Below are 27884 nucleotides of genomic sequence, written 5' to 3'. Positions count from 1 at the left end.
ATAGGTCCGGCGGATAATGACAATTGGATGAATGTAAGAGAAACTTCTCTAACTGAATATGAAAAAACCTTGCTAGAAAGGATTCCCTTTATCCCTGATAGGATTAAGTCGTTAGAACCCCTCCGTAAAACTACAAGGTCTGCACCCAATGTAGCAAATAGACCCTCTACAAGGAATACGCCAAACACAGGCGCAGCCGCAACGGCAACAACTAGCGCCGCCGACGATGACTTTATTAAAGAATGCTTTATTAAGGGACAAAAATGGGATTCCGATTTTGCGAGGGATGCCCCTAGGTGGGACGGTAGGGCTGACTTTGATAACTTCTTTTCTAATATGTGGAGGGTTGCAAAGACATATAGAATCTGTGACCCAATCCTTTTTAAGGATATTTTATACCAGCGAATTTATGACTCTAGAGGGGAACGATTAGGAGACTTAATTACGCCTGAAAGAAATCAGGCCTTATCTGCTTTAAGTTATTACCTGATGATTAGGAGGCTAGTCACTCCTTTCTCGGATCCAGAAGTAGCCTCTCAGTACTTCTACAACCTAAAACAGGAGACTAATCAACCCCTTGACACCTATTTTGAAAACAAACTTAGGGTGTTCAAACTCATGAATCCTGGTCTCATACCTAAAAAGAAGTGGAAAGAATTCTATCTTAACGTTAGCAAAAATCTGCTGTATACCAACCTTGCCATAGACATGGCCAATTATGTTGAGAGCATGCAATTTTTGGACGATTACAACGCTTACTTAAATAAACTTATTAATCTCGGACAGAGATACGTTAACTGGGATGGGTCTGGCCATATTAGCAAGGAAAACCTTTCTGCTTGCTATTCTCAAGCTATGGAAATATTCCTACCTAAAAATTCTGCGGAAACGAAAAAACAACCCATAATCAGTATTATCGAAGATAATATCCCCACTAACACGGCAATGTATAAAGAAAACTTAACCGAAGAACCTGACGAGGTTCCTTCTTGGGTAGACCATGAGGATGATCCTATTGCTTGGGATCAAATCGAGGGCGTTATAGGAGCCTTTAATGGGAGGAGTAAAATTATTAAATGCTGGCATTGTAATATCCCTGGCCATGTAGTGCAAAATTGCAATAAAAAGAAAGCTGGGGAGCCCCCAAATCCTGAGTCCCGCTTTGGTAAAACACGGAGTAAATTCACGCCCAGAAAAGCTCCAAGTAATAGTAATAAAATACCTGAGCAGTATGCGCGTAAAACTATCAACCAAATGGATCAGGAAGCCAGCGAAGAATCTGAAATAGATAAATATGTTCAAGCGATTGTTAAAAATCACGTCCTCTAAATATAAAAGTGGATCTATGCGATATTAATTGTCCCTATCCCAGAAAATAATATTTGCTGAATGAGTTTCATATTTTGATATGAAAGATAAACAAAATATCCCATGCCAAGCTAAGCTTGCAAATTCCTTAATATCAAATATCCCTTGCCAAGCAATGCTTTGGCGCGAAAAAATAAAACAAATTATTGTTATTAAGTCTGACTAAGCAACACAAAATAAACTCCTCCCCCTCCTTTCCCTATCCAAATGTAGCTGATACAGGAAATTGGGGGAAGTAGGGAAGTAACCTGAGGAGCATTTCACATGCACTTAACATTTCCATTTTTTAAAATCTAATAGTCTTTATCAAGAAGCTAATAAGTGAATACCTATTTTCTATTTAGTAGTATTTATTTTTAATATTGCACGACTTATCTAATATGTAAATATCGTATATGTTGAATGTATATATAGTAGAATCTAAAACATTCTAGTTTAATTTTTAACCGCTAGGGGAACTTAAGCGAATTATCTGTATATAAACAATGATTTTTGAGTTGAACCCTCAGTATCGACTTTATCTGAGAGTTGCTCACTCTTAGCCTCTGATTTTTGTAGCTGAAATATCTCAGCAATTATGTATATTAACTTATCCATATGGATACATATTATTGCATTTTGTACAGTGACAATAATAGAACTATATTTAATTTATTATGTATCCGAAAGATGTCGCCTAGAATGCTACCGCGGTCCGTATAAGTAAATGATAAGGTTAAGAAGGGGGGGGGTCTATGGAAAATCTGTATAAATACAAGCAAATTTTCAAACCTAATTCAGTTGTCCTTCAGTTCTTTGTTGTTATCATTTACTCATTTTTGAGCTGCAATCAAGCAGCATTTAAAAATTAAAATCTTTAATCACTTAAGATGTGATTAATAAAATCTTAAAACATTTTGATTAAATTATTTCCCGCTAGGATTACTAGCAGAATGAAATAAAAGTTAGTTCTATTAGCTTCCGCTAGGTTTACCAGTGGAATAAAAATTCTATATAAAGTGAATGCACATTATTAATCGAGGCCAGTTACTACCAAAGCAGTTACTACAAACCACATCCTATTTTTTTAAGCTGATTTCAGCATTAATTATACTCTAGTAAATATATAAGCTTGTTCTACCCCATAGGTGGAAAAAATTAAGTATAAATACTAACAATATCAGAATAATAAACCAGTCATCATCGACCCTCTTTATTATATTAACCATATCTAATAATTTTTTGAGCTATAATTTAGCGCTAACCTTAAATTATTTGTCTCGTGAATCAGATACTGACTAATGACACTATATTTTGTATAAATACAGATGTAAATCAAAAAATAAGTCAGTCTGTTTTTAATGTCTTGTTAGTTGCAAGCTGAACACTTATTTTTAAGCTACTTTGTAGCCCTTCAATCCTTTAAAACTTTTTAGTTCAGTTATATTCCGATAGGTTTCTATCATATATCCAAGTATATAAATAAGGACCCGTATAAAAATTAAGTAGTTTCTTTAGAACTATTAACATTCTCATGCTTATTGAGACATTTCTGGAGCTGAAAAGCGCTTGATAAAAACTTAATGAAACCCAGAAAGCTATACAAAATTATTTTAACAATTAACCATATTGTTAAAACATTTTATTATTTAAAAAATTTCGACAGACAACTATACCTGGAACACAGGAAGTCTCTGTGTGAGGATTACCATCGCCTAACCGCCGAGGTGGGGATCTTGGAAAATATGCATCTTAGACTTCGACTAAAAATATAATTTATTTTATAATGCCTATCTGTGCAAAACTAAAAGTTCTTAATCCCGTGGGGGGGGAATTCCTGCAAACCGCTTTAGTGGATACAGGAAATAACTTTAGGTCCCTTATTTCTAGAGAAATTTTAGATGATAATAAAATCACATTCACCCCCGCCAATCTTAGCGCTCTGTCTGTAGATTTAAAACCAGTAAATATCATAGGACATGTAAGTTTAAAATTCAGCTTTGATGGGTCAGATAAAATATTCGAAGAAACGTTTTACATCCCTGAAACGACGTCTAAAATTATAAATCTAGGATATGAATTTCTCAAAGTTAATCGAATTAATTTATTATTAGATAAGTTCTCCTTTGAGCTCCCCAATGGCGAGCAAATCCCCATAGAAAATTCAACAATTAATATAGTTGAAGAAAGTAAAAACATACCCCTAATTCCTACAAGTAATGTTCATACGGAACAAAACTCCCTTATCCCGGGAATAAATTGGAGTAACAAGGGGGGTACTGGGACATTAAAACAAAATAAAACATGCGTAAAATTAGCAAAGAAAACAACATTCTTGCCGGGGGGGAATACAACAATTATAACAATTCCTATTCATCAGAAAAATAGGAAGCTGTATATATCCCCAAATAATTCTAAAATGACAAGCCATAACGGCTTAATGCTTATGGAGGGTATTTATAATGTAAATGAGAAAGGAGAATGTTGGGTAAATTTTGTTAATTTAGCAGGAAAAAATATTACCTTATTGGATAACGTTAAAGTTGGATATTGCTTTGAATTCGAATCAGATCCCCCAAATTCCTGCAATAAAAGTATTAATCAAATAAATGAATTATCAGGAACTACACTTCTTAAAAGAATTAAATTCATTAAAGAAAAATTAGATTTAGAAAATAGTGATCTTATCAAAAACAACCCAGGGATGAAGGAAAAGGTAATAAAATTATGCCTTGATCATTTTGATATATTTTCGGCTGATGATGCTGATATCGGTAACTGTGACCTCTTACAGTATAAAATAGACTTGATCCCCGGGGCTAAACCTATTAAGGCTAGAAACATTCAGTTAAACCCATTATACGAAGCCAAATTAAAAGAACAAATTGAAAATTGGCTAAGGGGGGGCGTCATTGAGGAGGGCTACAGCGAGTGGTCCTCCCCAATCTTTGCGGTAAAGAAAAAACCGACGGCTGGGGGGGAAGGCAAGCTTAGGTTCGTTATCGACTTTCGTGCGCTTAATAGTGTAACACGAAAAATTAATTGGCCCCTTCCCCTGATTTCTAGTAATTTAGAAAAATTAGGCACTGGTAATGTATTTACCACCCTCGATTTGACTAGCGCATTCCATGCGCTAGCCATTTCGAAGGAAAGTAAACACTTGACCGCGTTCACAGCCCTTAACAGGCAGTATATTTTCAAGAAACTGCCGTTTGGACTGTGTAACGCGCCAAGTGTTTTCTGCCACTTGATGGATAAGGTCCTAACCCTTATCCCTGGCTTATATGAATTTATAATATCTTACCTTGATGATCTTATTATATTCTCAAAGAATGTTGATGAACATCTGAAACATCTCAGAAAACTCTTCGGAGTCCTAAAAACAGCAAAACTTAAGTTAAATCTAGCCAAATGTAAATTTTTCACATCCGAATGTACATATTTAGGTCATATAGTCAGTTCCCAAGGACTTAAAATGAACCCCGAATATTTAGAACAAATTAAAAATTGGAGCAGGCCCAGGACAGGCAAGGAACTCCAGCGTTTCCTGGGCTTCTCCAATTATTATAGGGCCTATTTCCCATCATATGCAAAAAATTCTTGCACCCTAGATGAACACAGAAATGATAAAATTATCGAATGGACTAATTCCCTATCAAAAGATTGGGAAAATTTCATAAATATGTTCTCAAATTCTATAAGTAAAGGCTACCCCCAGTGGGATAATCCTAACCCCTTTATAGTAGACGTAGATTTTTCTACGAGTTATTTCGCTGGAATTCTCAGCCAAAATCAGGGGGGGGTAGAAAGAATTATTGGAATATGTTCCAAAAAATGTAACGGGGCAGAGAAAAATTATCCAAGTTATAAAGGCGAATTAGCATGTCTAGTATTTGTTCTTAAAACCTTTCTTCATTATTTAAGATTCAGAAACTTTATTGTGCGTACAGATTCGATTTCCTTAGTTCATTACAAAAAATGGCAAAAAGGAACAATAAATGGTGTAACTGTAAGATGGATTTACTTCATCCAAAGTTTTGACTTTACAGTAATTCATCGAAAGGGTAGGGACCATTGTAATGCCGACAATTTATCTAGAGGGCAATTTTTATGCAAAGAACATAAGGAAACCGATTGTGAAAAATGTACTAGCTCATTTACCTTGGATCCTTATGAACAGGATTGCCCATACCAAGACCAGATCTTTGAGTTACATTCGGCTTCGGAAGTCGGTGTGAACAATGTTTGGCAATCTGAAACACAAAAAGATCAAGTATTATCTGAAATTCGTAGGTGGATATTCGAAAAAAAGAAGTTGTCGAGCTTTGAAAAAGCTGAACTAACCGGCCGGAAAGAGGTCCTTTTTAAGTTAATAGAACATTTATACGTTATGGAAGGACTTCTAATATTTAGACAACCTCTTAGCAATGGAACATTCATTGAAAGACCCGTCGTACCCATTGGATTATACAATAAAGTTTTCGAATTGGCACATAATAATAGTATAGGTCACAAGGGGGTTAACGAAACAACACGCAAGATAAATGAAAGATTCTTCCTTATAGGAATTAATAAATTTGTCGAATCACGCATTAAAAATTGTATTACCTGCCTAAGAAAAATAGGACAGGTACCTAAACACAAGCAACCTATCACCCATTCAGCCATTAGTCACGAGATTTTTGGCCAGGTGTCAGTAGACCTTATCGGTCCTTTAACCACTAACTATTTTCAAGGACAACATGTCCGCTACATATTTATACTGGTTGACCTATTCTCTAGGTATATTATCGCTCACCCCATCAAGGACGCCACCGTGGAAAGCACGGTGAAGGTCATCCTTGAACAGGTGGTACCCATCTACGGCTTATTTCGGTCATTGAGAAGTGACAGGGGAACAAATTTTACTGGGGAAGTTTTCAAAAAGGTTATGGATGAACTAGGTATCGAAACTAAACTTATTCCCCCAAGAAACCCTAATAGTAACCCATGTGAAAGGCATAATCAAAGCATTTATGCAGGTCTTAGATCTGATGACCGATTTGAAAGTAAAGACTGGGCAAGAAAATTAGCCTTGACCACTTTTGTAATAAACTCTAGTACGTCTAGAAGAACGGGGTATACGCCTTATTACCTCATGTTCGGCAGGCAACCAACTCTCAATCTCGATTTCTTTTCTCCAATCTTGCAGAAAAGACAGGACATTGACTGCAGGTCTTACTTGAACTACCTAAAAAATTTGGAAGAAATTATTGCACAGGTTTCCAAAAAATCTAAGATTTATTTAGAGTTTCAAAATAAATCTAGGAAGGCTTCATCTCCCCTTTTCGTTAACGACGTGGTCTTTGCATTTTTTAACCTAGTCAAAATAGGGGTCAGTAAAAAATTGCAATCTTTCTATGGAGGTCCTTTTATTGTAACAAAAAAATTCTCAGAGGCCCTTTTTGAGCTCAGTCCCTTTGGATCAAATCCAATAAAAACTAACCAAGTTGTTAGTAGAGATAAAATACGGAAAATAGATTCTAAAGTAGAATTATTCGGGGAAACACTTTCCTTTAACGTCTTTCCTATTGAGGAAATCGTCCCGTCTGAGGAAATAACCTTAGGAATAGATAATACCGGTCAAACCGAAATAAACGATGATAAAGGTTTGGAAAATGACGATTTTACCTACCTAGATAACGATGGTGACGATTTTATAGATAAAAACCCTGAAACTAGTCAGGATTTACCCCAGGGGGAGGTGGATTGTGATGGGGGAGGGGATATAATGGAAAAAAACTCACCATTTGAGTCACAGCCCAAAGACCAAGAACCCCCTGGCGCAGATCGGTCATCCGGTCCTCAAATTCACGTCGAAAATAGTTTCTTGGAAGAAACCGTCCCGTCCGAGGCTTCTTTCTTCGCGCAAAGACCCAAACAATCCAGCCCTGAAAAGGTTATTAACGTTAACAAACAAAGCATAGTACCTAAGTATATATTAGAAGAAGAAAGAAAAACTAGGTCACAAGGGGGGGATAACCGCATACATGTCCAAATCGGACTGCATAACCCAATTAAAAGGAAAAAATAAAATGTATATAAATGTAATATATAAAACCAAGGTGGCAAATGTATATAGCTTAATCTACGTATGTATAATAACGAAAATAAACAATATATGTTAAAACTAACTAATTAACATATTTCAGAGAAAAACGAGAAGCATAAAAATAAAATGCAGCATCATTTGGCAAAGGCACCAGGAGCTCGAGGTAAATTTATTTTGGGATTCTTGGGGCTTTTTATTATTTTGGCAAAATCAAATGCGTCCGAAATAATACAAATAGATGCGACTCAATGTGTAGCAAACGAAAATCCGCGTTTGAAAATCTCTGAATGCGCTGCGTTTCTTAATATTACTAAAATAGAACAAAAACAATTTCACCTGCTGCAAAAGGTTGAAAGAAAAATTATACCTGGAATTCGTTGCCACCTCCGAACCAGTACTCATTACTGGTATTGTGGCAGATATAGCCACATACACCTCGCTGCTCCAGCTCTTGTAGAGATACCGAACCTCGTAACTTATGAAGACTGTTACACCATGTCCAAAACTAAAATATTTAACTTTGAAGGAAAATCAGTCTCAGTGTATGAACACCAGATGTCATACACGCGTTTCCTGGTAAACGGGACACTTACTTACCCCAACAACATCCTTAACGGCATCGACCCCGCCTGCGAGGGGAACGGCGTAAACATTAACGGCATTTTTATCCCTGGGACATTTGAGGAAAAACAAATAGGGGTCCAGGCTGAGCCTGTTGAATTATTACAAACAAAAGCGGGCTGTTACCTGGGCAGTCACTGGGTGGGAAACAATTGTTTAGATCACAATCTGAGATTAGGCTACGATAGGATTATCTCAGATGATAAAACTGATAGCGCACAAAAATTCACTTCTCCTTGGCGAACGGTAGACATCTTTAATATTTCATTGTTTACATTTGAAGGAGAACAGGGTACCCAAAAATATCTAGTGATCGATCCCCAAATTACTCTAGCACTAGAACTTAAAGATAAAAAACATTTTGAAAGTCTAATTCCCGAATTATTTTATTACAAAACTAATATTGATAACTTAATGGTATGGTTCACAAATGCTATAAAACCATATTTCCCACTCTTAAACGCTAAGGAAAAAGATGATATGTTACCACTAGAGATTTTCTATTCCTACCAACAATATAACAAATTAATTGTCCCCGAAACTCGCTGTTTACAGAACCATTTTCTGTCTAAAAGCAGTATTCAGACTCATCGTAAAAAACTAGTTAGGGCGCTCGGTGAGCTAGATTTAGTAATACAGTGCGACAGTCTTAAAATCAATGTTTCTTTGGGAGAAAATCTACCCTGTTTTGTGGATCATTTTTCGGTTTCATTTAATAATAAGACTATGGGAATATCCCCATTTTCACGCAGATTGGTCAATACCACCCATCTAACCCCGACTAAATGTGCCGAAAATCCAATTTTCTTACATTTGTACCAAGGAAAATTCCTCGGTAATCAAGGGCAGGGTATGCAAATACTAAATGTAAATCAATATCTTATGGATAAACCGATTAGCTTATTTCTATATCATTCTTGGCAAAGCCTAGAAAAAACTAATTTCTCAGAAAGTGCCGAGGAATTATACCTCAGCCAACTTGCCGCCGACTCCAATAATTTTGAAGTAAAAATAACTGATTCCTGGTTTATTCAAACGTATCATAAGGTGGTTGATTTTCTATCCAGTACTTGGTATCATATAGTGCTTGTAGTAGCAGCCATCCTTACAGGAATAGGGTCGTTATTATGCGTCGCTTTTATTATCTACATATTAGCCTGCACCAAAATTCACGCGTACAAGGAAGGAGGTACGAGTGAAACGCACGAATTGCGGGATTTTGCAAATAATGGGGAAAACTAATCCCCTCAAAAACGGACGACCTGTATCAAGCATATATACCTATAAAATTGTCGTCTCTAAAGGTCGTCTTTGTAAAAATATTTCCTTATTCGGTATAAGGAATTAATGACCCTTAATTTTAAGTTTATTATTTTTGTTTTAGGATATCCCAGGCGGAATTTTTCAAGGGGTTTTCACCACTCCCATGGGGCCGGTCACTCTTCATACCGTCGAGAATATGAAGAGGCACCCTTTTACAATGAAGAGGACTATTACTATGACAGCAATCATGGCTATCCCCAGGGCGGCCCTGAGGAAGCCTACTATGAACCTGATGAAAACAGGTATCAGCCGCGTGTAAAACCGCCGCGCAACCCTGAAAACCTCAGTGAATTGCAATGTGTCTCAAAGTCAATCCACGTTTACCGCCAAGCGAGAAAAGATGTTCCAAAGGAACTCCTAGACTTGCAAGAAAAATTGCGGCAGGCTAAAAAATTAGAAGCCAACGAATATTCTGATAAAGCCAGGTCTAAGACCAGGCCTCTAATGGAACAAAATAGGGGAGGGGAACCGCAAAAAAATCGGGTGGAATCGCCGCCAAAACGTAGTGCCTCACCTGAATTGGAGGTAGTCGCCGTAAAATCTGCCCCAAAAGCGGTAGAAAAACGTCCGCCAACACCAACAGGCAGCGGCGGCCCAGTAGCCAAAAGGGCTAAGGTGGAAATTCAACCGCCTCCATTACCCCCTAAAAAGAAAGAGACATTAGCAGAAAACAAAAGTGAGCCTAAGGCTTTTTGGGTGACCGCTGAGGAATGGAAAAAAGTCCTATCCTCCACTGTAAAAGAAGCAATGGAGGAAGCTCTTCTCCCCTTCCAGAGAAGTCTGGAAACTAAAATTGCTAGCAATGCTTCATTTGTTGAGAAAGCATATATACAACATGGCAAGCGCCTTATTGAAATTTCCGCAGAATTACTGCGGAACCGCAGAACTTTACGCGACAAAATTCGCACCGTCTCTGAGGACTCGACCGTTGAGTTAAAATCAAGAATGACCACGGTTATTGAGGCCACTAGTCGACTGTTGGACCAAAACTCTGACAGGGTAATTAAATATATTAATACTCGTTGTAATGTAATGAATGTACCTGGGCAGAATGTGGCACCCATAGAGGCATCCCTTCCCGCTGGGGACGTACCCCGGCCAGATGATGATGGAGTTGAGCTGATCTCCCATTATGGCGGTTCTGAATGCTCTGATGAGTACAGGCCTACCGATAGAGAAGGCAATCCAGAGGTCCTGGATCCTGCAGAGGAAAACAGTGACACAGAGCTCGATAATCAAATCAATGAGCTCTTTCCATCTGGAATTGATCTGCCTGTTAATCCGCAGGCTGGCGCTGCCTCTGAAGATCCAGTAGCCACGGCTCCCTGTGAGGGCATGTTAGCCCTCCAGAATGCTGTCGCTCCAGAGCCTCCAGCAGCTCCAGAAAATCCTACTCCCGCTGAACCCAATCCTGTGGATATCGTAGAGAGGGCCATGGCCGCAATCGAAGAACCTGCGAGTACCACATCAACCCGCAGAAGCCGGCGTGCAGGTCAACTGTGAGGGAATATTTCATATTCCCTCAGAGGGGGCAAGTGTGGTAATATACACCCAAGTTTATGTATCCTTATCCCTGTTCACATTCCTATACTTCTCTGGCTGAGTCAGACCTCCACTGGTAACCGCCACCATACTCCATCCTGCTGTGTTGAGGGCTAGTTGATTGTTGCAGGCCAAAGAGTGAATACGCTTCCTCCCGTCTGCACTCGGTTAGATACAAGCCTATAAGTCTAGGCTGGCGGTATCTATATCTCCCACGTGTTCAAGTACGTCGTTTCTTACCTAACTAAGAAACAGGACGTCCAAGCCTTTAATATATATATATCATAATAAATATATCCTATAATAATAATCCCATTAATCTGCCTATTTCTAACCAGTTTTATATGTTTAATAAATGTGTATTTTTTAGAAATACTTTGTTAGATTATTGATTATTAAATTGTATCGGAGCTACTCTATACTCGTATTCGCAGTCTGTCTGTACATCCCCTCATACGTCAATACATACAAAGAAAGATACAAAGTAAAATAGAGAGATAAATAGTCATATATATAGAGAGAGTGTGAGAAAAAAGAGGAAGATATACATATAAGATAAGAAGAATACAAGGATGACAACATCCATACGTAGCGAAGCTAAAAAATGAAGGATGAACATCAGGAAAAATGAACTATAGAGCAGTATCATAAAAAAATATTTAACTAAAATACATCACAAAACCTTTTAAACTGTATAACGTGAAAATCCAAGAATCGATCCAGCACCCCAACCATAAAATAAATTTTAATGAAACTTTGTGGAAATATGTAAAAAGTGAATTTATTTAATTCCTGCTAATTTCAGCCGACTATCTTGAATGGGAGTCGAGAAAATCATGAAGACTTAAAAAAAACTCTAGGAATCGAACTAGCACCCCAATCAATAGTTGAATCTCAATGAAACTCTTTAGAAGTATGTAGATTTTGAACTTATTCAATCCCTGAAAATATCAGCCGTCTATTTTGAATTGGAGTCGAGAAAATCATGAAAACTTAAAAATCTAGAAATCGATCATGCATACCCAATTAATTGACAACCGAAATGAAACTCGGTGAGAGTATAAAGAATATGAAGTTCTTCAATCCCTGAAAATTTCAGGCATCTATCTTGAAAAGGAGCCGAGAAAATCACGTTTCCCCCCACTTTGTCTCTGACAGACGGACGGACATTTCGAATTATAGAGTAGCTTCGCTACTAAAATGATAGATAAATAGAAAGAAAGAGAAAGTGACGGAAGAATAATGAAAATTATTGAATGAATGAGGACACAAAGTGGATAATTTAAAACAGATCATTCTTTATATTGATACAGATTATTTGGTCAAGCTTCTTTTTCAGTGTGCTATCATGTCCGCTTCAACAACAAAATTTATATTTCTATCAAATCAGAAAGAAAAGCATATTTTTAGTAGGGTTGGGCCGGATATTTTTTGACTGGATACCGGATATCCGGCTGATTTCAAATGCCGGATATCCGGTTTCAGGATGCCAGCAAACCTGGTAAGGTCATTCAGGTAAAAAGTAAAAATATTTTTTTTACTTTAAAAAAATCATTTCATGTTATCTAAAACTAAAATATCCTATAGTCGTACATCCTTATATAAAATATAGGTGTTCAAGTCGATTTCAGGTTCCAGGTATAATCCTGCAAGTTCTGAACCTCCAGGTCTCCAGAAATCTTTAAACGGTTCCTGTGACCGCAAATTTTTACTTGAAGATTTCAAATTTTAAACTTAGGCTTTTTTATATATCTTCATGACATATTTCAATTTCATAAAATCCGTTGCCGTTTACCTGCCAACCGTCGGTTTGCGGCTGGCAGCTGCCAAGTAAAACTGCCACCGCCAAAAATTTTTTTTGTTAGATTTCTAATATAAAATTTACATAATGATAAACATATTCAGAAAAAATTGTTCTTCTAGCTTCAATAATAAGAAAATTACAGCCAATAAAGATTTAAAAAACTGAGATTTTTTTTTTGTAAAATATAAAAGATTATATTGCCGGATATCCGGCCGGATAGTTTAAATATCCGGTATCCGGCCGGATATTGAAAATGGCCGGATATCCGGCCACACCGGATATCCAGCCCAACTTTAATTTTTAGCATATCGGTTTTAAAAAAATGCTTTTATTGGAAGGGGAAAGGAGGGGGCAGAAAAATAGCCTTATACCACTTCAGCCATAAATTAAAATGTTTAAAACCATTCAAAGACTTGTTTGTGCAAAGCTTCCCTAAAATGGAAAATTCAATCGCTTCAATGGTAAAGAAGATTTTAGCAAGATTTTTTTTATTTAATATTTTGCAATAATTGACGAAGCCCAATCTGTACCACTTTTGCACCACTTTTGATTCCTATGACGTCATAAAATGAGGGAGATGAGAGAAGTGGGAAATCAAAAGTGATGCAAAAGTGGTACAGATTGGGCTTCGTTCAATAATTAAACATATTACACGATGATTATTGTTGGTATATTTGGTACTGGCTAAATGAAATATCAATGTCTCGTTTTTAGGATTCTTGATGTTTTTTTAAAACTTTTTGTTTTGTTTGTAAGTGATGAAACACCTTCTTTTTGAACCCATAATCTAAATACATTCCTCCCTTCCATCTCTCACTCGGGGCGTAAAACTACTAGAAAAAAGTAGCCTCTACTACTTATATAAAAGTAACAGGAAGTCTGTATGCATTTTTTTCGAAAGATTTTATTAACTGTCCATTTGAAATGGATTACCTTTTCAGTACAGCCTTTCATCCTGAAAAGCTTACTTCTAAATTTGAATGTTATTGTATATCTTTATAATGTAGACTGATATAGTTACTGGGAGAGTTAAAGTTAGGTTAATTTAGATCCGTGACTTATTTTTATTAGAATTTTAAACATGGAGAATATCTGAATGCTTTTCATACCAAGAAATTTAAAATCAAGGACGACAACGTGTAAAGACGGGCAGCAGAGTACTTTAATGCTCCATCATGATAGGAATATTGAAAAGAATCAGAGTTTTTATGTAATAGCAGCTGGGTTAATACGATTTCTCATAGCATAACAGACAGACGGACTAACTAAATGACGGAATTACAGACAGTGCAATAGAGCAGCTTCGCTAACAAAATATTATTTGAACTGTATTCAGGGCTTTCCTAAAAAGCACAAAAAGATCCTTTTATGTATTTCTTCTTATTTATTTATTTTGTAGATATAAGAAAAAAGAATGAATAAGTAAAAAATAAAAACAACGAGAGCGTTCGCAAAAATAATAACAACAATTATTTGAAAACATTATTTTGCAAGAGAAAGTCAAGAGGAGAAAGGCTTTGAGTCTCTCTCTTTCATAATATTTCCCTTTCTTTTCATACACCCCCATTATTACCTCCCCCATTCTCCAGCACCTCCGACACATCTCAGCTGATTAATTTTTACACCCCCCCGATTTTACCCCTTCCCCCCTCAACTTCAAATCTCCGGTCCTCTCTTTATTTGATTCAGAGATAAAGAAATAATAAATAATGATAATTAATCAAAATTTTGTTATTTGGTAGCCTTTGTTTTATTGGCTAAGAACTATTACAACTTTTCTTAAAGCACCATACATTTTAATTGTTGAACAAATACCAAAATAAAAATGTATATAACATACAAGAATTTTTAGTGAAGTTCAGTTCTAAAAGTACTAAGAGTTCTAAGTGACCATTATAAAAATACTAAGAACATAATAGCACAATCTTATTTTATTTTTTTATCTGTAATCTAATCAAATTAGTAAAATTGTTATTATTTTCTTTGACCTTTAAGATTGAATATTAGAATTGAATTTATTTCCGATTGGCAAAACCTTACATTCCTGGTTTTATCAAAAGATTTAGCTGTTCATTTTTATTTAACCTCTTTTCTTTTCTGCCCCATTCCTCAAAACACGAATTTCTGCGTATGTGTATGTGTGTGTGTGTAGAACTTTGTGTTTAAAAATTTGCCTCCGCCCTTATCTCAGAGTTTCAGAGAAAAAAAGGAATGGGAGGGAGGGAGGTGGATGTGGGGGATGCAAAATGTTTGTGTGAGTGAGTGTTTGTTTTGTTGTGTAAAAAGAAAATATTTGATGTGAATCATTTTCAGATTCCTAGAAACCAACAAAAATCAGCTGATTCTTAATTTTGAACTTTATTAACCAGTGAAAAAGTTGTTATTAAGATTTGTAATAATTGATTTTCTTTTTTCTTTTCTTTTCTTTCTAAAATTATTATTATAGAAATGAAAATGGTTGTGAAAATTGGTTACGATATGGACACAGAAAGTTTTAACCAAAAGACTTAATCTAAAAGGAATAAAAACTTTTTCAATAAATAGATAACAAAATTATTCCACTTTTCCTTGGTTTTTTTTAAAGGTTGTTAAAATAGGCTTTGCAGGGTTTGTTATATTGCGAATTACATTATAATTTCAAATTGTTTCCAAGATCTTCTATTTAAGACTTATTTATACTACAGTATTAGATAAGTAGACCTAATTTTTTAATGATATTCAAAATAAAATATACATACCTAGCTTTTACAATAGCTTCATGAAATAAGTTTTGGTTTTTAGTTGAGAGTTTTTGAATTTGTCCAGAAATGAAAGAAATACAAGAATCAAAATTGTTTTTTCATCACAACAAACATTTCCATGTCTTTAAATAAAGGTAAATTATCTTTTTAAAATTTTAAATAATTTTATGAAAGGAAAAAGTTCACCTATTAATTATTTCCGTTTGGAATTTGTATTACAAGTCAGTTATCTAAAGGGACAAGACAATGGCCAATAAATTAATGTACTTTTTAAACCTCCATTGATTCTACACAAAATTGCCTTTCTCTAGATTACAATTAATGGTTGAAACTTATAGACCTTATTCTACGTCTTTTGGTCCATCTTCCCCTTGAGTCCTCTCGAGATCTTGACCGTGTTCTTCTATATGACGTTGATCCCCTCGTTCATAGTCACGTGACCTTGAATGACCTCTTGAGCGTGATCTTGATCTGGTCTCTCAGTCCCTGATTACAAGTTGCCTTGCTACTGGCAAAAGAAAATAATCTTATTGAAAAATATAATGATATTTGCCACTTGATATTGGTTAATTACCTTTCAGAAATACAGGAAAGGTATATGAAATGTAATTTTATTTATTTACTAGATGTTGATGACTGTTGTGCAATATTTACTCGTGATAATAAATCTGGTCACATCTCAGAAATATATTGATCTCAAAAAGGCAAATATTTATCATGTTTAAATTTAACCAACTTCGACAAAAATGGATATATTATACGTGGATACATTGACAAAATTTGTCGTCAATTTAGGTTGCTAAAATGAAACTCATTTATTGGTCAATTCGTTCATCCCGTAAGAGGGGAGGGGGTGGGATAAAGGAGGTGCATGAGGGTATCATTTTTTAGCCTTCTTTGAGTATAATTTTATTAGAGTACATGAAACATGCAACATCCAAGTAATAATTTATCGATTTCGCCAAACAAGCAAAATAATTCAGTCAATTGTTGAAAATTTCTTCTTTACAAAACCCCCTAAAATAACTTATGTTTGTAGCTGTGTGCTAATGAATTATTACAATGATACATTATTACTTTGAGGAGGACTCAATATGCCCACTCAACGAAACTTTTGTCAACATGAACATCAGCAGAACCTACTATATAGCAGAACTGCAACCTGGAGATAACCAGGCACCCAGGTACATTTATTAACAAGAGGTAGCAGGCACCATGGTAGTGGAAGGCACGCATGAGATGTTCAAGGCACCCCCGAAAAGTTTAACAACCTTTTTGCGATTTTATACCTATTCCTTGTGAACTAAAAGAGGTTTAGGGTGCTGGGAATTTTAGGAGGGTGTAATATATATACATTAAGAGGGATGTTAAATCATCATAGTGGTGGTGTAAGGAATGTAAGCATTTGTGTTTAGGTTCAGTGGGGTGTAACAGGGAGTAAGGGAGGGGACAATGGATCGAATATTCAATTTTTAGGAGTCTCAGACTTTGGGGACTGGCTTAAAGGGAATGTGCAAGAATTTAGCAGTTTCTGACTGAGTTTGAGGACTTGCGCATAGAATGCCGCTACTCGTTATGTATGTTTTGAATATTGCAGACGGGGAGACGGGATAAGGGAAGTGGGAGGAAGGGAAATAAACACTCGTTGTGTTAGTTTGGAATGTAGCAGACGGGGAAAAGGGAAAAGGGAGGTGGGGGAAAGGGGCAAGGGAAATAAACAGAATAAAAAGGGGCAGTCATATTCTTGCTAGCAGCTGGCCGGGTCCAATAATCTTTTAATATAAAAATCACACCAAAAAACCTCAATATATTTCATCAAAAACAAGTTGTGATTTCACTTTACATGACGCTATGGAAATCTATTATTCAATTAACAATCCTTTTATAATTTCCTACAAATTTATTGGATTAAACTGGATTTCATGCCCTTTCTTTGATAACTCTTATATTGAATTAATTGCCCATTGTCCCCTCCCTTACTCCCTGGGGGTGTAAAGTAAAATTTCCTTCCTATATAACAACAATAAAGCACATATAGTTGACACACAACTACAACACGCCCTTGCACCCAGGTCCCAGGTATGATCATTATTGTCTTTATTAAATGCTGAAGGAGTTTTTTTTATTTCAGAGATTGCACAATCCTGATGAAAACTATGGAGAAAGACTGGGGCCTCATGGTCTACATAGAGACCATGTATCTACGTGGCAACGAAGAGGATGGTTGTGTAGACTTCATACAGTTCGGGGAGGACGATATGGTCCCGTTTGTGACACTGCGCCGCTCTGACAAGATCTGCGGGGAGGTCAACAAATGGTCCTTTGATGTGGGGAATGGTGCTCTCAATATATGGATGCATTTTGATGTTGATAGACCAAAATATTTCAGGAAAATTTTTAAAAATTTAAAATATTCTTAGATTTCTTGAGTAGCTGTGACATCGTTTTTCTGTCCGCCTGTTCATCCGTCCGCCCTTTTAGATCTTGCTAACTGCTGCACCGATTAAGTGTGGCTTTTTGGGAATAATCCTACTGATCCTGCGGCGGTTTTAAGCTATTTTTTTTAGGGGGGCTAAGGACACCATCCTTCAGAAAATAATTGTCCCAGACTCCCACCACATCAAAAAAATTTCCTTGAAAAAAAGGGAGGCGTGACCCCACCACACCATTATTAAAAATCCCCCACCAAAAGATATTTTGTTTTCAAAATCAAACTAAATGGGATTTGAATTTTTTCTTTAAATCGAGAATTACAATAATAAATTATAATTATGAATTATAATAAGAAATACCTTCTAATATTTTATTTATAAAACTTTTTGTTTAGAGAAAAATTAGCAGTTGTAAATTTACGTATGGTCATAACTCCATACAGAAAAAAGTCAGTGTATGGGTAAGTAATTTAATTTTTTGAATAGATTTTACAATTTTTACATTTATTGGATGTCAAAAAAAGATGCGACTGCCACCTAGCGTCTTCATATTCGAAGTGGAAGGGATATGCATAGAAATATGTAGTATAAAACCATTCCAAGACTTAAATATAAAAATAAAATATTACAAAACCCCATTGTGAAACTTCACCAAAATGTAGTTAACGAAATATTAATCTACAGACAAAAAAATATAATAATAATTATAATAGGATTAATACTGTTCAAATGTAGGTTTTCCGAGTGTAACCAATCTGGTCATTTTCTTCCAAATTCATTCTTTTGTGATACCATAGTCAACTGTGCCACTGATTTAGGTTAGTTATTCATTTATTATTTTGTAATACCATAGTCAAATGTGCCACTTAATACTTAAGTTATTTATTTATTATTTGTAACACCATAGTCAATTGGGCCACTGATTTAGGTTAGTTATTCATTTATTATTTTGTAATACCATAGTCAAATGTGCCACTTAATACTTAAGTTATTTATTTATTATTTGTAACACCATAGTCAAATGTGCCACTTAATACCTAAGTTATTTATTTATTATTTGTAACACCATAGTCAATTGGGCCACTGATTTAGGTTAGTTATTCATTTATTATTTTGTAATACCATAGTCAAATGTGCCACTTAATACCTAAGTTATTTATTTATTATTTGCAACACCATAGTCAACTGGGCCACTGATTTAGGTTAGTTATTCATTTATTATTTTGTGATGTCATAGTCAACTCTGCCACTAATTTAGGTTAGTTATTCATTCATTATTTTGTAGCACCATAGTCAACTGTGCCACTGATTTAGGCTAGTTATTCATTTATTATTTTGTGATGCCATAGTCAACTCTGCCACTAATTTAGGTTAGTTATTTATTTAATATTTGTAACACTATAGTCAACTGGGCCACTGATTTAGGTTAGTTATTCATTTATTATTTTATTATTTTAAAGTGATAAAACAATTTTATCACCGGATTAAATGACCACAGCTATTTGTTACGATCAGACAGAAGTAATGACGAACCGGCCATACTTGTAGAAAAGCTTCGCTTAAAAAAATAATGGCTTTAATTTTATATACTTGAACTTTATGTCCTATTAATACATTAATCAGTAGGTTAGGGAGGAGAGGGACATTGGACTGTTTTTTTCACTGGTACCCACGATATTTTATTCATTGGCTAAAAACTCCGGGTACTTACATTAAATTTTATTGTTTAATGTAAAACTATATATAATTATCAAATCTTTTTAACCAATAGTTATAATCTTTAGATATCATTTTATCGTATATTGTCTTATCCCTTAAAATCCCTGAGTGTGGTAAAGAGAAGGTGAGCGTGCGGCTCTCATTAAACACAATCTTTCATTAGGACCCCAATTATTTATTTAAATGAAGGCGTAATAAGTTATTCTTTGCTATAAAAGGGGCGTTTAGTACGAGTGCGTTCTAATTATATCTAAATAAGTTTTACAAGTTTAAACCAACCAAAAACAACAGAACATGGATGACAACATCCACAAAAGCGAATCTCTTCAATCTTCAATCTCTTACAAGTTTAAACCAACTAAAAAACAAAAGAACAAGGAAGAAAACGTCCTTAAAATCAAAGCTCTACAATCATTAGAAAGGACTAACGTACAATAACTCTTGTAGAGTGTCAGAATTTAATTAACATTAATTTGTAAGTCTAAACAAACTTGTACATAAATTTGTTGCAAAATTGAGTAAATACAGGATAAAGTAAAAGGACATACTTTCATTTTTAAAACTTGATTATAGAGATGCCAAGCTTAAAATACTGTACCTTATCGTCCTAGGAATCATTATTCCAAAAATCAAATTAATAGGATAATTATATCCTACAAAAATCGCCAGGCAAAATCTATAGAATATTTCTAACATGTCTATATAAATTATAAGAGTTAAACGTTACGGACGGAAGTACGTACCGACCATCATTATAGAAACGCTTCGCTCCAAATGAGAATAGGTGAATATCTTTTGAACAAAAATCCGAATATTTTTTGAATTCCCATAAGGAAAAAGGATAAGAGGATGAATACTCACCCCAATTTCATTGTAAAATATTACTTCCCCCCTACTAAAATAATTTGTCTGCTATTTATCTAAACCGTCCGCGGCTTTTTGCATCTTAATCATAACCTATTCTATATATGTAAAAAAAAAATTAAAAAAAATTTATCTTATTAATTATTATTATTTTTCTGTAATTTATTATGTTTTTAAAAAAATTAAAGAAAATATTTAAAATACAATTTGATTTAGAATCTTAAAAAACAAACAGCCGCGGGCGGTCTTAGTGCAGCAGAAAAGTATGTTTCGCCTAGTTTAAAAATAGGAGGGTTCACCTTTTATGATCAAAAATTTATTTTTTTTCAAATTAGCCTAAATGTAATATTTAAATCTAATTAACATGATAAAACTTTAAAATGTTTACTAATAAAAAATTAATAGTTTAGCTCTCAGCCACCAGGTTCGCTAGTTGTCTACTTCAAAGACATACATTAAAACTAAGGCTAAATATTAAATAAAAAATTTCATAACTGAATAATCTAAATAAGTGAATAATCTGTAATGCTATCTATGTTCTTTCTCAGACAATACTCGTTTTTACAATATTTTTAACATTTTCAAGTGATGTTATTTACCCCTCAGGGTTTGGCCCTTTAGTGACAAAAATCCAAAACAAGAAAAATACAGGCAAAATAAAAATTGATGAACGCTTTGATATTCTAGTTCTATATCCAAAGCTAGATGGCACTGAAAAACTGATTATTATAATTTATAATCAAATGTTCATATTAAATTTGTAAAAACGTTTATTTATTAAAAAATATAAGTTAGATAGACTGCAATATAAATCTTATAAGCTAATAATGAGTGTTATGATTAAAGTCAGTAGCAAAGTAATGAAAAATTAATAATGATAATTTTATATTCTTTCATTAGGTTTCATCAGAATGGATGATAATTCAAAATATTTCTATATCATCCTATAAAAATTAGATTTATGCTTCAAACAGCAACTATAATTGTCTTGAAATTATATTTAATTTTAAGATATTCCCATTTTGAAAAGTGGTGGAATAACATTAAAAATTCAGCGCGGCAATTGCTCAATATAGGCCTCTAGGCCCACTGCCTATTTTAGTCCTTCAAATACCTCGATTTCTCTCTTTTATTATTTTCTCTATGTGAATTCCTAAGTTTTTTATTGTGTGTTTTAGTTCCTCGGGATGAGAGTGATTTACTGTGTAAAACAACGACAACATCAACAACTTCAACTGTCGCACCAACATTTCCAACTATTCAGACAACTTATATAAATATAGGTAAGCTACGCTCATATGTTCCAAAACAACAACTATGCAATTTTTTTTTGTACTTTTTAGATTTACTGCACATTTTCGGGGTATAGTCCCTTTCGTGGCAACGCCCCTTAAGGGGCGATTCGTTGTATTTTTAAAATGACTTTTAATAGGTTATTTTACCTTAGTTTAGGTTATATTGGGTTAGGTGATTGCACCACAGGGTTATGCAATTGGACCGGCAGGGTTAGAGCCCCCCGCAGTGGCTAGAAATAGGAGAAAAGCTACTGTGAAAATACGAAGAATCATCCCTTAAGGGGAGTTGCCACGAAAGGGGCTATACCCCATTTTCGCTCTACTGAGTTGGGTAACTGTCACCAATAACATATTTTGGTGGAATTTGTAGTACACATTTACGGATTTTCGGTAGTCTTCTACTTAAATGGATATAGAATACATAGATATTGTGAAAGATTCTCGCATACCCTGATAAAATGTTTCTTCTAATTGCAGCTAATATAACTATACCCCCCCCTCCCCCCCTATCTCTCCCTTATGACTTTACCCCATCCCCTCCCCTGACTATGGAGGAGCGTATTGACCAATAACTGAGGATTATATTAGCAACCCAAACTGACGACAAAAATTCCTCTATCGCAATATCCACGAACTTTATATCCATGACTACTTACAATACACAAACTAAAGTTGACTTTATTTTTAAAAAATATTGTAGGTAGGTAATATCTACTAAATCCCCATTTATCCAGCAAAGTATGTTATAGTTTAACAAGGATGGTACACCATACATAAGAGTCGACTTAAAAGAATCTTTAAAAAGTTTAATAGTTTAATATTGAACTTGTAAAGAAACAGAGGGTTATTTTGTGTATTTGTTGAATTTTTTTTTATGATATTTGAACTTTTTCAGTAGCATAGTTTTATTCTTTTTTTATATATGTACGTAATGGCGTTTATTGAGAATACAAAAGATTAATTTAGGAATCTCCAAACGGTGTTTGAAATCGGTAGGAGAACCCTAACATTGTTAATTTACGACACACTGACATACGTACGGGGACAGTTGTAGGAAAGCTTTACATTTAAAAAATGGTAATTAATTATTTACTTCCAGGCTTTGAGTCAGAAGATTTACGGCTTGGCACAATAACATCAGTATCCCTAGCTGTCCTTGTGGGGCTAGGTACGTCTTTTATCATCCAGGCGGGGCTAATTATTCTTAAAACTAGTTGGTAAACTATAAAAAAGGCATTTTTTTATGTTTTAAGATAGTTTTAGAATAGTTCAAAAGTTTAGATTTTCTTGGAAACTAAAAGAGAAGGTATTTTTTTTTTACAAAAACTGTATATTTTTAATTAAAAGGTTTGGCTACTCTTTAATTTACTGTTTATAAATAATTAAGTCAAAGAAAGAAAAATATATCCTAGATATTCTATAAAGCATTCCTTTTTTTGTCTTGAAGATATCAATAACTTTTCATGCAAGATTCACATAAGTCGTCCAATGGTTTTAGGCTAATTTATTTTCAGATAAAGTGTTTGGATGATTTTAAGCTAGTTTTATCTCTCTCTCTCTCTGCCCCATCGAATGCAGAGCCCCTAGATGCTAGGGGAGTAGCCACTAGTGTATGATATTTAAACAATTTAACTTGTTAACCAAATATCTCAGGATAGAAGGGGTTTAAAGTCTTATCTATGACACATTTATTATTTTATTTTAATTTTTAAAAAGTGACCTTCTAATTTAGTGTGAAACTAAATCTTTTTCAAAAACAAAGATAATGTGTTGGGGGTTTTATCTCTTCAATGTGTGTTTTTAAAAAGGATGGTAATATAAATACGCACACACATACTGTAATTAAAAGTGATTTTGAAATTATTATTCTCAAATTAAATATGCTAAGCCTTTCATTGTCTACTGCTTTATCTAACGCGTGACAATGCTTAGGTGGCATAAATTTATCCATTAAACAATATTTTAATGTTAGAAACTTTTTCATAATTTCATATAATAAATGACCAATTTTGTGTGGTTTGATTTTATTATTTCCTACCACAGTAGTTGTTTTATTAAATAAATTCAAAATTTTACATTAAACTTTTTAATTAAAGTATTATTAGAAGCTAATTGAGATTACTGTTTCAAAATTTGAAGTACTTAGAATGACAAAAAGACCAAAATTTTACCCCCACCAAACATTTTTCAAGAAAATAGTTTCAACTTAGCACCCACCGAAAAGTATAAATTTTTTTAATATAAAATCTTTGTATCTACTTCTATTATATAAACTTTGACTGGTATCTTCCTGACCCTATTTGCTTATCTTCAATATTTATGTGTTACTTAGATTCTATCGACCATTTCCATGCGGGGAAATCAGAAATAGGGAAGGTCGTTTCCACTGGGATATGTAAAAGTCCAAATCAATTCAGAAAAAGGTTCAAATTTTGTCGTTTTAAGGGTTTCAATATGCAAAATAATTGTCTATATTTGGAAATATATTTTTCTCTCTAAATATCTAAAACATAAAGTATTTGGTTTATTTAAAGTAAAATATCTCATCAGAGGCTGGTTTAATTGCTTCTAAGGAGGGTAGCTTTGGCTGAGTGTGGCTGCGGCTTATAGTGGCTGTGATTCTTCCTCGAATCCGCAAGGTTTGTGGCGGATAAGTGCGACTGATGCTGCAGCTGCAGTTGCTTATCTTTGGTTTTTTGCTGAGGGAGTGTAAGGTTTACCCAGGGGCTGAAGGCTTACTAGATGGCTTATGTCATCTGCGAATGTTGCTTTGGGTTCCTAGTCCATTGAATAAAATAAACTTTTAACCATAGGATGTTGTATGGTGTGCTGTGTGAAAAGATGTAGCAGAATGTCCCTTCCTCCAACACCTACATCTGACCCAGATGAGTGCCATGAAATGAGGTAAATCAAAATTATGGCCAGAAAATAACAAAAATATGTTAAAACTTTATTGGGAGTAATGCTTCTTTTTTATTATAGTACATGAGATAGTTTTAAGATATTTTGTCGAATGGAAATAAACTTTTCTAGCCAATTTGCTCACAGTTTAATTTTTGTTTTTCCAGCTTGTAATAATTGCGGCCATAAGTGTCCTTGTTTAGGTTATTGATCTTGCAAATAATTACATTCAATAATTTTTCAAGTATAAAATTTAAGTTTAATATTTCAGATTGTCAGGTTTGCCAGTTGGCGGTCATTCCAGCCACCATCAACGCATTATACACCGAGGCGGCGAGGGGTCCGCCAATAGATACATCGAGGGAGCCATCGGGAGTGACATGTTGGGGGGCAGGGACCATAATACAGGCATCATCGACATTGAAGGGGGCGAAGGAGGTGAGTTGCCCCCGCGTGGAAATACTCCGCCCCCTGCATACAGTGAAATATTTCCCGAAGGCTACCAGCACAGCCTTGCCAAACAGACAAACAAGGAGGATGATCATGTTGAAAGCACGGATGTTTAGACTTTCATTATAAAAAATTTACTTTTTACAACCCTGTAATTTAGTAATAAATGCTAATTGCCAAATATTTGAAAGAGGCTAATTTAAAGATCAAACGGAGAATGGTGTTTAAATGTTTTCTTGTATTATCATAGATAAAAATTTTTATTGAACTATGCCAATTCTAAAAAAATATTTTTTTTTAATATAACAAAAATTTGAAGTGTTCCTAAAATATAGTTATACAATATCAGTGTCAAAACAAAAATATATTAGATGTAGTCTAAAGTAACTTGCTTCATCGAAAATCCACATGTTTTTAAAAGTATGAAATTATATTCATATTACATAATTTTAGTACCTTACTTAAATGTATTCTTTATATTTATTTGTTTTTAAGAGATTCTAAAAATCTTCCAACTATTCTTATTGAGAGAATCTACTCTATAAGTCGTATGTGTTTTAATTCAAACACAATGTTTGTAAGATATTGGACAAAATAGACTCGGACATAATATCCTCAGGATAAAATATCCGCGGGAAAAAAAACATCAGGACAAAATAGCCTGTATTAACAGTTGAGGCTTTTTTTAGAGGCTACTTTGTCCTGTGGCTATTTTGTCCGAGACTATTTTGTCAAAGATTCCATTTGCATAATTAAACTGGTTGAGTAAAATCAAACGAAAATACACATAAATGTCTTATTGTCAGCGTTTTCGACAGAAAAACTTAAGCATGTAGCAAAAAAGGCCATAAAACATCTAATTTTACCCGTTTAGAAATAATTTTGATTGGTAAATTTTTGGCTGCTATTGAATGTAGTCGTTTTTGGTGTAAAATATATTTTAGTATTAATTTGCATTTTATGTAATATCATTATCATTATTAGGAACCTAGTAATAGTGTCTGACTGATTATGACGTAAGAAAAAAAATTAGCCAATGAGAGGTCATTATTGACCAATGGTAAAATTTATAGTGGCCTCTCATTGGCTAATTTTTTTTCTTACGTCATAATCAGTCAGACACTATTACTAGGTTCCATTATTAGAGAAGTATTTTTTGTTAATACAGTGACAATTCTTTTCATATGCAGAGCACCAATTTAGAAAAGAATAGTAGATCAAATAGTAGCGGAGCTTATAGAATAAACAAACGAGAGAATAACCCTGTACTATAACAAAGAATCCAATCAACTTTCGCAGGTTCGAAAACTATATGAGCCATACTAAAATATATGTATACAGGGAGTAAGGGAGGGGACAATGGGCAATTAATTCAATATAAGTGTTATTAAAGAAAGGGCATGAAATCCAGTTTAATCCAATAAATTTGTAGGAAATTATAAAGGGATTGTTAATTGAATAATAGATTTCCATAGCGTCATGTAAAGTGAAATCACAACTTGTTTTTGATGAAATATATTGAGTTTTTTTGGTGTGATTTTTATATTAAAAGATTATTGGACCCGGCCAGCTGCTAGCATGAATATGACTGCCCCTTTTTATTCTGTTTATTTTCCTTGCCCCTTGCCCCCACCTCCCTTCTCCCCGTCTGCTACATTCCAAACTAACACAACGAGTGTTTATTTCCCTTCCCCCCACTTCCATTATCCCTTCTCCACGTCTGCAATATTCAAAACATACATAACGAGTAGCGGCATTCTATGCGCAAGTCCCCAAACTCAGTCAGAAACTACTAAATTCTTGCACATTCCCTTTAAGCCAGTCCCCAAAGTCTGAGACTCCTAAAAATTGAATATTCGATCCATTGTCCCCTCCCTTACTCCCTGATATGTATATCATTATAGATAATTTTATACAAAAAAAGAAAATAATCATAGAATTTATCACTAATTTGTTGTGCCGGGCTTTCGGTCCCTAAAAGACCAAAAAAGGAAAAAGTTCATTAAATCGAATTTCCCTGTCCGATAATACAATGCGATAAATATACTATACACATTGAGACGACGGTAATTCTGACATATTAGACCTTGTTATTGAATAGCTGCGTTTCTTCAGATTAATACAACCTTTTATTAAAATATCTCAAAGATTACCCTAGCTCAAATTTTATACTTCTAAAAAGATTTTCTTAAAAATAAAAAGTAGAAAATTGCATTATACAGGGTGCGCCACATATCTAGGGACTTTTTTAAAACGGCCATAGCGTCAAAACTACTTGATCAATCAGGACGTTTGACCCCACTATAAAAAGCTTAGGTAATGACCTTTTAGCACAAAAAAATCTTTGGGCGAAGATGGGCTCGTACTCCGAGCTGGCCGCGCTTATGTTCAACAAGGCAGATTCTAGTTGCGCCGGTGGTATAATCTGGATTCTCAACTAGGGCCCACTAAATCGGACCTCAGCCCATCTGTAGATGAGCTAGAGTTATGCAACTTGCTGGGGATACTGTTAGATACATAAATAAGACACTAGAAAAGACTAGAGCTCTCTATCTAAAATGGCTTGGCTGTAGTACTCCGACAAAGTGAAACGTGACAGATTTAGAGATGTCAAAAACGTCAAAAATCGTGTAAAATCGTGAAAATTTCTCGTTTCTCGACGTCAGAGACCCATATGGAACTTAAAAACTCATTTTAGACTATGGGTTTCGATGACAACCCTAGATGAATCTTCATGCCATTTCTAAAAAGGTA

The 27884-nt window shown here is 34.6% G+C and overlaps 3 protein-coding genes across 4 annotated transcripts in view; 1 reads left to right on the top strand and 2 right to left on the bottom strand.

Moving 5' to 3' along the window:
• The window catches only part of LOC145315870 (uncharacterized), a 207709-nt gene that overhangs the window by 45036 nt on the left and 134789 nt on the right, over positions 1-27884 (bottom strand). The gene's annotated exons all lie outside the window — the stretch shown is intronic.
• LOC145315854 (uncharacterized) lies at positions 3334-10010 on the bottom strand. Of its 2 annotated transcripts, none has more exons than XM_080155981.1 (6): positions 9897-10010; positions 7134-7943; positions 6482-6577; positions 5509-5600; positions 4652-4723; positions 3334-3930 (listed from the first exon to the last, which is right to left on the bottom strand). In XM_080155981.1, exons 2-6 carry the CDS (start codon positions 7182-7184, stop codon positions 3885-3887), a joined length of 357 nt encoding a protein of 118 aa, XP_080012107.1. In that variant the 5' UTR covers positions 7185-7943; positions 9897-10010; the 3' UTR covers positions 3334-3884. The 2 variants fall into 2 exon arrangements, with proteins under 2 accessions (XP_080012107.1, XP_080012106.1); XM_080155980.1 differs by lacking the exon at positions 9897-10010 and having other exon boundaries at positions 7134-7277; positions 7806-8419.
• On the top strand, positions 16496-26134 carry LOC145315853 (uncharacterized). The gene is made up of 8 exons (XM_080155979.1): positions 16496-16653; positions 17601-17858; positions 18297-18362; positions 18637-18719; positions 21663-21767; positions 22879-22947; positions 24593-24683; positions 24952-26134. The coding sequence occupies exons 1-8, from the start codon at positions 16532-16534 to the stop codon at positions 25244-25246; spliced, it is 1089 nt and encodes a 362-aa protein (XP_080012105.1). The 5' UTR covers positions 16496-16531; the 3' UTR covers positions 25247-26134.

Source organism: Acartia tonsa, chromosome 4 (genome assembly GCF_053477335.1).
Source record: "Acartia tonsa isolate MP-2025a chromosome 4, ASM5347733v1, whole genome shotgun sequence".
Lineage (NCBI taxonomy): Eukaryota > Metazoa > Arthropoda > Copepoda > Calanoida > Acartiidae > Acartia > Acartia tonsa.
This window is presented reverse-complemented; position numbering and strand designations above follow the sequence as displayed.

What these genes read in the sequence shown, in the direction of transcription:
- LOC145315853 (XM_080155979.1), top strand. Translation starts at nt 16,532, where the DNA reads ATGATACATTATTACTTTGAGGAGGACTCAATATGCCCACTCAACGAA. An exon ending in GATAGACCAAAATATTTCAG is followed by an intron (nt 17,859 to 18,296) that starts GAAAATTTTTAA and finishes CTTTTTGTTTAG; the next exon opens with AGAAAAATTAGCAGTTGTAA. An exon ending in GACAACTTATATAAATATAG is followed by an intron (nt 21,768 to 22,878) that starts GTAAGCTACGCT and finishes ATTTACTTCCAG; the next exon opens with GCTTTGAGTCAGAAGATTTA.
- LOC145315854 (XM_080155981.1), bottom strand. Translation starts at nt 7,184, where the DNA reads ATGACCGATCTGCGCCAGGGGGTTCTTGGTCTTTGGGCTGTGACTCAA. An exon ending in TTTGGGCTGTGACTCAAATG is followed by an intron (nt 6,578 to 7,133) that starts GTGAGTTTTTTT and finishes CAAATTTTTTAG; the next exon opens with GTAGTTCAAGTAAGACCTGC. An exon ending in CCTGTTCATAAGGATCCAAG is followed by an intron (nt 4,724 to 5,508) that starts GTAAATGAGCTA and finishes TGCTGTTTTTAG; the next exon opens with GACTCCGAAGAGTTTTCTGA.